At 45.7% G+C, this 13,498-nt stretch overlaps 1 protein-coding gene across 1 annotated transcript in view; it reads left to right on the top strand.

Annotated features, from left to right (window-relative positions):
- The window catches only part of PFAS (phosphoribosylformylglycinamidine synthase), a 54,072-nt gene extending 43,320 nt beyond the window's left edge, over nt 1-10,752 (top strand). The window contains exons 23-28 of the mRNA XM_015828312.1: nt 893-1,092; nt 2,156-2,261; nt 4,096-4,210; nt 6,247-6,405; nt 6,509-6,661; nt 9,663-10,752. Coding sequence (XP_015683798.1) covers nt 893-1,092; nt 2,156-2,261; nt 4,096-4,210; nt 6,247-6,405; nt 6,509-6,661; nt 9,663-9,985 — 1,056 coding nt within the window. The 3' untranslated portion in view covers nt 9,986-10,752. The remainder of the gene's footprint in view (nt 1-892; nt 1,093-2,155; nt 2,262-4,095; nt 4,211-6,246; nt 6,406-6,508; nt 6,662-9,662) is intronic.
- Nucleotides 10,753-13,498: the final 2,746 nt, after the last annotated feature.

Genomic DNA, 13,498 nt, shown 5'->3' with positions numbered 1-13,498 from the left:
TATTAGATGCACTTCACACTGAACTGAGGAAGGGCTCCTCTGCTTACACATCCCACCCCACCCCACCCCACCCCATCCCATCCCATCCCATCCCATCCCATTCTATTCTATTCTATTCTATTCTATTCTATTCTATTCTATTCTATTCTATTCTATTCTATTCTATTCTTACCTTTCCAGCTTGGATCCTATTTTAGCAGAGTGCAAGGAACCACTTCAATCCACATCTTAAGAAAGCAGAACTCTTGGAAACGATCTCTTCCAACAGGAACTTTTATTAAGAGAAATTGATAGTAGGCATAATAGACAGGATCTGAGGGATTTCCTTACAAATCGATGTTTTAAAGTGTCCCTAAGCAACCCCCACCCAGGGGCGATTCAGATTTCTAGGTGTTAAATCCAGGAAAGATAACACCAATCCGGCTCCGTTGTGCACGATCATTCAACAGCTCCTCACACCTTATTTTGATGACGGAGAAATAAACCAGATCCCGGAGGGCTGTATCTTTTCACACACACCCTTTTCCTAGCTAGCCGGTAAGAAGAAGTTCAGAGGGACATAGGATAAGAGGCAAATGGTTACACTGTAATGGTTAGCAGACTGGAAGGCGAATAAACAAAAGGTTACTTTGTAGTGAATAGAGGAAGTGAGAGTAATAAAACCCGCATGCACATCCCCCCTTCCCCTTGGGGGTATGGCAGGATCCAGGAAAGGGTAAAAATTGGTTTTAAATCAGAGAAGATAGATAGAAAGGAAATATAACTGGATTCTGACGCAGAGGCACGTTGGGCTAAGAACCTTGCTGTGATTTATAGCTAACCTTATAACCCAACTGGGCCTTCAGCTGCTCTGCTGCCATGATCGGTGTTTCTCAAATGTGTCTATTTTCAGGTCCAGGTCACTGTGAACGGACAGCAAGTGCTGGCGGAAAAAGTCTCAACCTTGAGGAGCTGGTGGGAGGCCACAAGCTTCCAGCTGGAAAAGCTGCAGGCCAATCCAGATTGTGTGGCTCAAGAAGAGACGGGCTTGGCCAAGCGGACAGAACCCAACTTCACCCTGACTTTTAACCCTCAGGAAGAACTTCCTCTCCTTCAGGAAATGGGTATGAAATGGACCGGTCTCCAGAGGCGAGCTGGGAAGAGGGACTACTGTAACTTAACTCCCCAAGATCTTGGTTTCATACCAAGAAATAGAAATGGATATCCATGTAGTCCTCGACTTACGACCACAATTGAGCGCGGCATGTCTGTTGCTAAGCAAGACAAGCGAACTTTGCCTCAATTTACGGTATTTTTTTTTGCCCCAGTTGTTAAGCGAATCCCTACAAATGTTAAGTGACTCATGGGGTCAATGGGTGAATCTGGTTCTCCCCCCCCCCCCCGTTGACTTGGCTTGACTACAAAGGTCAGTCAAATGGTGATCATATGGCCCTGGGACGGTGTCTGATCATACACATCTCTCATAAATAGATATCAAAAACATCTGTGGTAAATAGATCAGTATCTATCATAAATAAATAACTATCATAAATACAGGCCAGTTGCCAAGTGCCCAGATTTTGACCACATGACCAGGAGAATGTGCAACGGTCACAAGGATGAAAACCAGTCATGGGACATTGTTTCAGTGCCATTGTAACTTTCAATGGTCACTAAATGAATGTCTGAAAGTCAAGGACCGTCTAAGTCAGGGGTAGGCAACCTCGGCTCTTTTATGACTCGTGGACTTCAACTCCCAGAATTCCTGAGCCAGCCTGGCTCAGCTTGGAAACCTCTCCCTTTCCCCTCAGCATGGCTGGCTCAGGAATTCTGGGAGTTGAAGTCCACGAGTCATAAAAGAGCCAAGGTGGCCTACCCCTGGTCTAAGTCAAGGACTTGCTAAGCGAGGCAGTTGCCAAGTGGTTTTTGTCCCATTTTATGACCTTTCTTGCCACCGTTGTTAAGCGAGTTACTGCAGTTGTCAAGTTAGTGACACGGTTGTTCAGTGAATCTGGCTTCCCCCATTTGACTTTGCTTGTCAGAAGGTCGCAAAGAGGGATCCCCCCCATGATCCCGGGACACTGTAACCCTCATAAATACGAGAGTCTGAACTTTGATCACGTGACCGTGGGGATGTTGCAACGGTCGTAAGTGTGAAAAACGGTCATCGNCCCCCCCCCCCCCCCCCAGCCTTGCCTGTTCCCCGTGTGGCCGTCCTTCGCGAAGAAGGGAGCAATGGAGATCGTGAAATGGTGGCCGCGTTTCTTATGGCTGGATTCCAGGTCAGTTTGTCCAAACCGAAGTTGCAAGAATCCGGAGGGATTGAGAAATAATGAGAGGAAAATCTTTGTTCTTTGAAGCTTCGGCTGAGTTGACTTCGGGGCTGCTTTTCATTCCCCAGAAATGTCACTCAGTAGGATCTGTGAAGACCTTGGTCTTCTCCGAGCTTAAGGAAAGGAGAGGTTTACAATCAGAGAGCACCAAGGGACCTCACAGCTCAACCCTGGGCTACAGATATTCTCTTCTGTCAGTATCAGTTGGATTGAAATGATCTAGCTGTCCTAGAAGGACCTCAAGAGCTGTAGATTGGCACCTCCATGTCTGTGGAGATCCTCAGTCATCCAGGTCATGGTTCTCCCAAAGGTGTTTTTTTTAAAAAAGGCAACTGGACTTTGTTTCTTTAGAATGGAATGGAATGGGGATTAGATTAGAATAGAATGGAATGGAATAGAATGGAATGGAACAGGGATTAGAGTAGAATAGAATGGAATGGAATGGGAATTAGAATAGAATGGAATGGATTAGAGTAGAATAAATGGAATGGGGATGAATAGAATAGAATAGAATAGAATAGAATAGAATAGAATAGAATAGAATAGAATAGGGATTAGAATAGAATAGAATAGAATAGAATAGGGATTAGAATAGAATAGGGATTAGAATAGAATAGAATAGAATAGAATAGAATAGGGATTAGAATAGAATAGAATAGAATAGGGATTAGAATAGAATAGGGATTAGAATAGAATAGAATAGAATAGAATAGAATAGAATAGAATAGAATAGAATAGGGATTAGATTAGAATAGAATAGGGATTAGAATAGAATAGGGATTAGAATAGAATAGAATAGAATAGTGATTAGAATAGAATAGGGCAGTGATGGCGAACCTTTTAGAGACCGAGTGCCCAAACTGCAACCCAAAACCCACTTATGCATCGTCGGGTGCCGGGTGGGTGTGGCCCACTGAGTGGACATAGCTGCGGTGGTAACGGCAGACTGGGTGGGACTAAAAAGTTCAATCAATCAATTCCAACTTTGCAAGATCTTTTTTTTCCCCGCAAGAAGTTGAAATTGACTGATTGATGGAACCTTTTTTTTTTTTTTTGTAAACAGTGGCGGAGGCCTAAAGCGAAAAGGTTTTATAAAACCCAACTAAAGGCCTAGGACTGGGGCGACGGCGCGCGTGCCCACAGAGAGGGCTCTGAGTGCCGCCTCTGGCACCCGTGCCATAGGTTCGCCACCACTGGAATAGAATAGAATAGAATAGAATAGAATAGAATAGAATAGAATAGAATAGAATAGAATAGAATAGAATCACAGAGTTGGATGGGACCTTGGGGGTCTTCTAGTCCAACCCCCTGCTCAGGCAGGAAACCCTATACCATTTCAGACAAATAGTTGTCCAATCTCTTCTTAAAAACTTCCAGCGCTGGAGCATTCACAACTTCTGGAGGCGGGTTTGTTCCACTGGTTGTAATTGTTCTAACTTGTCAGGAAATCTCTCCTTAGTTCTAGGTTGCTTCTCTCCTTGATTAGTTTCCATCCGTTGCTTCTTGTCCTGCCCTCAGGACAAGAAGATGCTTCGCTTCTCATCCGAGAAGCTTCTGAAGATCTGAAGAAGCTTCTTGGATGAGAAGCGAAAGGTCTTCAAGGAAAAACAAAGTCCACTTGCCTTTAAAAAACAAAACAAAAACACGCACCTCTGGGATTGGCATCTCCAGTTGGCCAAGGGCTACAGATCTCTGAAGGCAAATTGTTATCTAAAATCCTTCTCACTGACTATCTGGGTCCTCCGATGTATTATCTTCTCCGTTTTGGGGATTGTCCCTGCAGGTTTGGGACCTGACCATGCAAGATCTGTGCTCGGGCAAGATGACCCTAGACTCCTTCCGTGGCTTGGTGTTTGTTGGAGGCTTCAGTTACGCAGATGTTCTGGGCTCTGCCAAAGGTGGGACCTTTCTCCCCTCTAGCAGGAATGAGAAATTATCAGCCTGGTTGCATTGGGGTAGCACTGTGATAAATATTGCAAATGAAAGTGGGCCTTGCTGGGTTTCTTCTCTATCCATCTGTCCCACAGGATAGGGGTCCCCAACCTGTGGGCCATGGCCCGCTAACGGTCTGTGGGCTTTTCGCAACTGGTCACTTAAGTCGCTGGCTGGTGAGCACACATTTGTGGGTGCTCGCGGCCCCATTCGCGTGAGTGTCGCAGGCGCCTGGGGCCTCACTCAGACGAGCGTCATGGGTGCTCTTGGTCCCACTTGAATGAGCAACTGATGCTCATGTGTGTGCACATATCTACCTCTCCCACACAACCATCCCCTCTTTCCTCCCTCCGGGCCGCCAATCCAAAAAGGTTGGGGAACTCTGCCATAGGACAGCCATCTTCAGCTTGAAGAAGAGGTGGACTTCAGCTCTCAGAATTCTGAGTAATCCCCTTACGACCTGCAACAGACTGTGGGAATAACCTTGAGGAACCAGGGGAAGGGATGCGGCCTAGGAGAGAATCAGATAAGAGAGTCAGGAGCCTTCAGTGGCTTAAAGGCCAGAAGAAAATTGAGGAAGGACCCACCTTAATGGAGCAATCTGTTAAAGTGTTGGTGGGAAGTTTCTACTGTCAGACTTGCGACGTTCTGCCAATGTAGCCTTAACAATAAAGTAAAGTTAGCTCATCTGATCGTGTTTCCTATCCGGTTTACCTGGGAAGGCTGACATCAGCCTCGCAAATCTGAGAGTACAAACTTCCTGCCACCATTTTAAGTGCTTGCTGCATTAGGGTGAGTCCTTCCTTTGTTTTCTTCCTCTGACCGTTAAGCCACTGAGGACTCCTGCCTCTCTTATCTCTCTCATCTATCTATCTATCTGTCTGTCTGTCTGTCTTATCTATCTATCTATCTATCTATCTATCTATCTATCTATCTATCTATCTATCTATCTATCTATCTATCTATCTATCTATCTATCTATCTATCCATCCATCCATCCATGCATCCTTTTATCTATCTGTCTATATCTATCTGTCTGTCTGTCTGTCTGTCCGTCCATCCGTCCATCCATCCATTTATCTATCTGTCCATACCTATCTGTCTGTCTATCTGTCTATCCATCCATTTATCTATATCTGTCTGTCCGTCCGTCCGTCCGTCCGTCCGTCCGTCCATTTATCTATCTGTATCTGTCTGTCTGTCTGTCTGTCTATCCATTTCTCTCTCTCTCTCTCTCTCTCTCTCTCTCTCTCTCTCTCTCTCTCCCTCCCTCCCTCCCTCCCTCCCTCCCTCCCTATCTATCTATCTATCTATCTATCTATCTATCTATCTATCTATCTATCTATCTATCTATCTATCTATCTATCTATCTATCTATCTATCTATCTAATGTTCCTCAGAGAAGGGCTCTGGGCAGTGTGCAATTCAATCAATAAAATTAAGCATTTAAAACAGAGTGATTAAAAATAAAGATTTCTAAAAAATGTAAAACATGATAAAATTATCAAGGATGAGAGTATTCCAAGATAGGGAGGTTAGCAGGTGTTAATACAGGAGGTGGGGGATGGGTTCTCCTGGAGCCAGCCAGCCCCATGCTTGTGTGGGCCCCGGTGTCCCCCACGCAAGACTACACAGCCACGTTTTGACCCCTTTGCGGAAGGTCAAGAGACTGGGGGCTTTCCTCACCATTGCGGGGCAAGGTGTTCTGCAGTGCAGGGGTGGTGTCAGAGAAGGACCTTTTCCTTGACCCCACCAGTTTTGGGGTGACTGACAGTTTTGATTGACAGGGTCTGTAGCATGTCTTCCTTGCCTGAACAAGTGGGATGGGCTGATGTGATAGGGTGAAGCCGGTTCTGTAGGTAATCTGGCCCTGAAGTGCACACCTCTGGAGGACATCTGATGGAGGATGAGTTTGCAGGTGTTTGGGGGGGTGACACCTCTTGGTGTTAGATGCAAATCCACTCTCTTTCTTAAGTTCTGACTTCACTGTCTCTGATTACAGGCTGGGCAGCTTCGGTGACCTTTAACCCCAGAGCCCGGGCACAGTTCCAAGCGTTCCACCAGCGTAAAGACACGTTCAGCTTGGGTGTGTGCAATGGCTGCCAGCTGATGGCACTGCTGGGTTGGGTAGGAGCCGAGACCTCTGAAGCCAAAGACCTTGGTAAGCCAAGTCACCCTTCCCGACATTTCCTTGTTCCCAGCATCTCTACGTCAGAGATACGTGGGAAAAGGCTCCTTTCAATCTCTGACCTTGTCTTCCCTAGATGAGTCCATTGAACCCGGATTGCTGCTGAGTCCCAATAACTCTGGGCGGTTTGAATCGCGTTTTGTGAATTTGGGGATTGAGGAAAGTCCAGCCCTGATGCTGCGAGGCATGGCAGGATGTACTCTGGGCATCTGGGTAGCCCACGGAGAAGGTAATTGAAATGCAGAGGACAGGGAACATCCTCTCTTTTTTAATTTTTTTCCCAGGCCTTTTTTATTTGAAACGCAAATTAATAGAGTAGAGTAGAGTAGAGTAGAGTAGAGTAGAGTAGAGTAGAGTAGAGTAGAGTAGAGTAGAAGAATAGAAATAGAAATAGAAATAGAATAGAATAGAAAATAGAATAGAATAGAATAGAATAGAATAGAATAGAATAGAATAGAATAGAAATAGAAATAGAAATAGAAATAGAAATAGAAATAGAAATAATAATAGAAATAGAAATAGAAATAGAAATAGAAATAGAAATAGGAATAGAGTAGAGTAGAAGAATAGAAATAGAATAGAATAGAATATAGAATAGAATAGAATAGAATAGAATAGTACAGAGTAGAGTAGAGTAGAATAGAATAGAATAGAGTAGAAGAATAGAATAGAATAAAGTAGAGTAGAGTAGAAGAATAGAATAGAAATAGAATAGAACAGAACAGAACAGAACAGAATAGAATAATAAATTTTATTGTCACTTTAAATGTATGGCCTAAAAATATGGAACAGAACAGAACAGAATAGATAGAATAGAACAGATAGAATAATAACTAAATTGTCACTTTAAATGTACACTAATCGGCATACATTAAAATGAGATTCCGTTGCATACACTGCATAAACATGACAAAAAAAATACATAAATAAAATAAATTATGCACATACCCACATATACCCACATATGTGGCCCAGAGAAACAACACGGTCTAGAGTTTGGATGTATACATGTACAGGGCGAGAAAAACGAATCTTGCGAATTTAACAGACAGATGGCATAGGGAACAAAACTATTACAGAATCTGGTAGTCCTGCTAGAAATACTTTGAAACCTCCTCCCAGAGGGGAGCAACACAAACAGACCGTGAAGTGTAGATGTGTGTGGTGTCTCTAACAATGCTTCGAGCTCTAAGCAGAGTCCTGAATAACTGGAAGCGATCTTCCTATAATCTTCCCAGCTGTCCTTACCACTCTCTAGATGGACCTTCTATCTGAGGCAGTTCAACAAGCGATGTCTAATTTTACAACTTTTTCTACCCTCGCCATGCTGGTGAAGAAAATCACTGCAGCTATTAAGCGAACTAGGCGGTTGTTAAGTGAGTCACACAGTTGTTAAGCACATCCAGCTTCTCCTATTCATTTTGCTTGTCGGAAGGCGGCTAGGAAGATTGCCAATGAGCCCTGGACAACGCAACTGTCTTAAATATATGCCGGTTGCCAAATGTCCTGGTTTTGATCACATGACAGTAGGGGATATTGCAACGGTCATAAGTGTGAGGAGTGGTCATAAGTCCCATTTTTCAGAGGTGGTGTAATTTCAGTTGGTCGCTAAAGCAATGGTTGTAAGTCAAGGACTGTCTGTATCGAAGGTTCGTTCCCCAAGCTTGTGGGCTGGTTTCCGAACGTTTCGTTACCAGGCCAGATAACATCTTTGGCAGAGTTTAGGACAGGGGTAGGCAACCTTGGCTCTTTTATGACTCGTGGACTTCAACTCCCAGAATTCCTGAGCCAGCCATGCTGAGGGGAAAGGGAGAGGTTTCCAAGCTGAGCCATGCTGGGAGTTGAAGTCCACGAGTCATAAAAGAGCCAAGGTTGCCTACCCCTGGTTTAGGGCAGGGCTTTTTAACCTTTTCACCCATTGTACCACTTTTAGGATATGCCAACATCCGAGTACCACCAGTCGCCTAGCAAGGTGTCAAAAACTTGATGACCCAAAAAAAAAAAAAAAGGAAAAAAGTGATAAAGTACAGGTAGTCCTCGACTTACAACAGTTCGCTTAGTGACTGTTCGAAGTTACAATGGCACNAAAAAAAAAAAAAAAAGGAAAAAAGTGATAAAGTACAGGTAGTCCTCGACTTACAACAGTTCGCTTAGTGACTGTTCGAAGTTACAATGGCACTGAAAAAAATGCCCCCCAAGCCACAGCCGAGCAAGACGCCTGCCTGCCCGCCCGGCGGCGCTCTTCCTCCTGTCCGAGGTTTTCATTGTTGTGAGCATTTCTGTTGGGGATTGGCAGCGGGGGTGGGGTGGGGTGTGTTTGGTTTTTATTCCCCCCCCCCCCCGTCTGCTGGGTGGTTGCAGCAGATTTTGATCACTTCACATGACCCTGGGACACTGTGACTGTCATAAATATGAATCAGTTGCCAAGCATCTGAATGTAAATCACAAGACCCTGGAGAGGCTGCAACATTCCAGCTGATTGGCACTTCTTCTGCGCTCAGTGGGAGCGCCAGGATCAGTGCTGAACTCCAGCTGGAGCCTGGCACTGATCCTGGCGCTTCCGCTGAGCCCTGACAGCCCTGCAGCTCCAGCCGTCTCTCGCTCAGGCTTGTGCGGTGCTGCCACCGGTTCAGCTCATTCCCCTCCCCCGCCACCACTTTTCTAGGATGGTCGCGTACCACCTGCCAGGTGCCAATGTACCACAGGTGGTACCCGTATTACTGGTTGAAAAGCCCTAATTTAGGGGATGTCAGTGTCAGTGTTCTTCTGTTTATAAGGGCTTCAGGTGTGGGTGTGTCAAGGGAGGGTCTTGTGATGGGTCAGGTGTGAAACTCTTGTGATTGGGAGGTTACATCAGGTCAGGACCTCCCCATCACAAGACCCATCACAAGATTCACTGATGACTCAGATCTGACCCCTCACAGTCCCTCCCTTGACCCACCCACACCTGAAGTCCTTATAAACAAAAGAAGTTAGAATAACAGAGTTGGAAGGGACCTTGTAGGTCATCTAGTCCAACCCAAGAACACTGACATCCCCCCAAACTCCGCTGAAGATGTTACCTAGCCTGGTAACAAAACGTTCGGAAACCAACCCACAAGCTCGGAGAACGAACCTTCACCCTCATCCTACACCTGAGCTACAGAGAGCCGCCACTACTACTACCTGTACGATTGGGCAACTCGGTTCTGTTTTCACAACAAGCCCTTTTTCTTCCTGATCCCCAATAGGTCGGATGCGGTTCCGCTCGTCTGAAGTCCTGGCTCGGACACGCTCCTCCCGGCTGGCCCCGCTGCGCTACGTGGACGACCAAGGGCTGCCCACGGAGGAGTACCCCCTCAACCCAAATGGGTCCCCCCTTGGCATTGCCGGGGTCTGCTCTCCTGACGGGCGCCACTTAGCCATGATGCCTCACCCGGAGCGATGTGTGCTACCCTGGCAGTGGCCTTGGATGCCGGCCTCCTGGCGCCAGTCTATGAAAGTCTCGCCCTGGCTGCGCATGTTCCAGAACGCCTGCGAGTGGTGCCTGCATTATCCAGAGGGACAGCCTTGAATCCCGGTTCATCCTGGTGGTTTCTTTGCTTGAATGCTTCCATTCCCAATTCTGAGCCACCAATTGCAAGTCACCATTAGATGATCCCCAAGATCTGGCCAGAAAGCCTAAAACACCGTTCTGTCTTTTCAGCCTGGGCTCCTTTCCCAAGATCACCCTAAACCCGGTTACTGAACTTACCAGCATCCAGACATCATAGTTATGGACCGAACACAGATAAACCAGGTTGACATGATGCAACATGAAATTGCTATGTGTTCCTTTCCCAAAGTCACGCTAAACCCAGTTACTGAACTTACCAGCATCCAGAAATCATAGTTATGGACCGAACAGAGATTAACCAGGTTGACATGATGCAACATGAAATTGCTATGTGTTCCTTTCCCAAAGTCACGCTAAACCCGGTTATTGAACTTATCAGCATCCAGAAATCATGGTTATGGACCAAACACAGATTAGCCAGGTTGACGTGCAAAACGAAATTGCTATGCGCTCCTTTCCTAAAGTCACCCTAAACCCAGTTACTGAACTTACCAGCATCCAGACATCATAGTTATGGACCAAACACAGATTAACCAGGTCGACATAGTGCAAAATGAAATTGCTATGCGCTCCTTTCCTAAGATCACCCTAAACCCAGTTACTGAACTTACCAGCATCCAGACATCATAGATATGAACTGAACAGAGATTAAACGAGGTTAACATGGTGCAAAACAAAATTGTTCTCTGCGTGGGACCAATGCGTTTTCCAAAGTGCCAATAAATAAATGCCAATTAATTCTTTAAAAGGTGTCTGTTCTGTGCGGCTTGTTATTTGGAGTCAGCGATATAAATATATTCAATACATTTTGGCCGGAACAAAAAGCAGGAACAAAAAAAATATATCACACAGTACAGGTAGTCCTTGACTTATGGCCACAATGGAGCCCATTGTTTCTGTTGCTGAGAGATTTGTTAAATGAGATTTGCCCCATTTTATGACCTTTATTGGCACAGTTGTTAAATGAATCCCTGTAGTTTTTAAGTTAGTCACACGGGTTGTTAAGTGAACCTGGCTCCCCCATTGACTTAATAATAATAAAGTTGGAAGGGACCTTGGAGGTCATCTAGTCCAACCCCCTGCTCAGGCAGGAAACCCTATACCATTTCAGACAAATGGCTGTCCAGTCTCTTCTTAAAAACTTCCAGCGTTGGAGCATTCACCGCTTCTGGAGGCAGGTTGTTCCACAGGTTAATTGTTCTAACTATCAGGAAGTTTCTCCTTAGTTCTAGGTTGCTTCTCTCCTTGATCAGTTTCCATCCGTTGCTTCTTGTCCTGCCTTCAGGCGCTTTGGAGAATAGCTTGACTCCCTCTTCTTTGGGGCAGCCCCTGAGAGATTGGAACACTGCTATCATGTCCCCCCTCGTCCTTCTCTTTATCGAACTAGACATACCCAGTTCCAGCAACCGTTCCTTATATGTTTTAGCCTCCAGTCCCCTAATCATCTTTGTTGCTCTTCTCTGTACAAAATGTGATCACATGACCCTGGGACACTGCAACCGTCATAAATGTGAAACAGTTGCCAAGCATCTGAAATTTGATCACATGACCATGGGGATGTGGCAAAGGTCATAAGTGAAAAATGGTCATCAGTCCCTTTTTTCAGGGAACGGTCACTAAATGAACTATTGTAAAGTTGAGAACTACCGATATTGCAGCCTTTGGATTAGCACAGCTGAGTACAACGTTAGGTGGGGTTCTAATTAAAAGAAAAAGAAAACATTTATTTATTAAATTTATTGACCGCCCATCTTACCACAGGGTAATTCTGAGGGGCTTAGAAAGATAAAGCTACAGAAATAAAACGCTACAAAAGTGCGAAAATTATTAAACCAGATATGATGGCGGGAGGTAACGGCCCTCAAAACTCGGCAGTCCTGCTTGCCAATTGAAGAGAACTTGAAATTCTTTTATGCTATCCTAGTTTGCTTGTAAAAATCGTTTAATAACGGCACTTGTGCCAACCTCTAGACCAGGGCTTTTCAACCTTTTCACCCATTGTACCACTTTTAGGATATGGCAATATCTGAGTACCAGCAGTCGCCTAGCAAGGTGTCAAAAACTTGACCCCTCCCCCCAAAAAGGAAAAAAGTGATGAAGTACAGATAGTCCTCGACTTACAGTCATTCGCTTAATGACTGTTCAAAGTTACAATGGCACTGAAAAAAGTGCCCCCCAAGCCACAGCCGTGCAACACACCTGCCTGCCCACCTGGCCGCGCTCTTCCTCCTGTCTGAGGTTTTCATTGCTGTGAGCATTTCTGTTGAGGATTGGCAGCGGGGGTGGGGTGGGGGGTGTTTGGGTTTTTATTCCCCCCATCTGCTGGGTGGTTGCAGCAGGTTTTGGTCACTTCACATGACCCTGGGACACTGTGACCGTCATAAATATGAATCAGTTGCCAAGCATCTGAATGTAAATCACAAGACCCTGGAGATGCTGCAACATTCCAGCTGATCGGTGCTTCTTCTGGGCTCAACAGAAGCGCCAGGATCAGCACTGAGCTCCAGCTGGAGCCTGGCACTGATCCTGGCACTTCCGCTGAGCCCTGACAGCCCTGCAGCTCCAGCCGTCTCTCGCTCAGGCTTGTGCGGTGCTGCCACCGGTTCAGCTCATTCCCCTCCCCTGCTACCACTTTTCTAGGATGGTCGCGTACCACCTGCCAGGTGCCAATGTACCACAGGTGGTACCCGTACCACTGGTTGAAAAGCCCTACTCTAGACATCATCCCCACATGAACAATTAATGCAAGGGTCAATGGTCCAGTTGGCCGATCCAGAAAAAGAAACTCCCGGGATATTAGTTTACCAAGAGTATAAACTTTATTGAATAAACTATATTGGCACAGATGAAGCAAAACCAGCTCTGGGTTCCCAGCACAAAAGCTAGCAAAGTTAATTTTCCCTTTTCCCTGTGGACCACCCACAGTCCATTACATCCACCAATCATGTCTGTTTGAACCTGCTCGATGTGTCCTTGGGTTGGGGTCTCACGGGAACAGACGATGCTCAGTTGCAATTGCCCCCACCCCTTGCATTGCACCCCCCTCCTCGCTTTTCTCTGTCCAGTTGCATCAGTCTTGACAGCAAACGGATTTAATGGATTACATTTCACAGGGAAACTCAAAATCACCTGTAATTTAATAATCAAATCCTTTAGGAGTATAGGATCTGGGATCCCCAACGGCTTTCCCTTGTCAAACATCTCATCACATAAATTAAAAGGAGGTTCCATAATGAGGTGCTGTTCCATAAATTAAAAGGAGGTTCCATAATGAGGTGGTGTGCAGCAGTAATTAGTGGGAAAAAACCCAAATTGGTTAGGTTTTTAGTGGGGTGTTTTGATAAATTTTTAGGGGGTATGGGGGGGGTAGGGTGGGTAGGCCAATCCATGCCATGTCTGGGGGACGCGGCACTAAAGTGATCAGGGGGGAGGTTGGGGGACCAGGGGAGGGTGTTGTGATAGGTACGGTCA

Source organism: Protobothrops mucrosquamatus, unplaced genomic scaffold, assembly GCF_001527695.2.
Source record: "Protobothrops mucrosquamatus isolate PMUCROS unplaced genomic scaffold, P.Mucros_1.0 scaffold4393, whole genome shotgun sequence".
In the NCBI taxonomy this organism is placed as follows: Eukaryota; Metazoa; Chordata; class Lepidosauria; order Squamata; family Viperidae; genus Protobothrops; species Protobothrops mucrosquamatus.
Note: the sequence above shows the minus strand (reverse complement) of the source record. Positions and strands in the feature narration are given on the sequence as shown.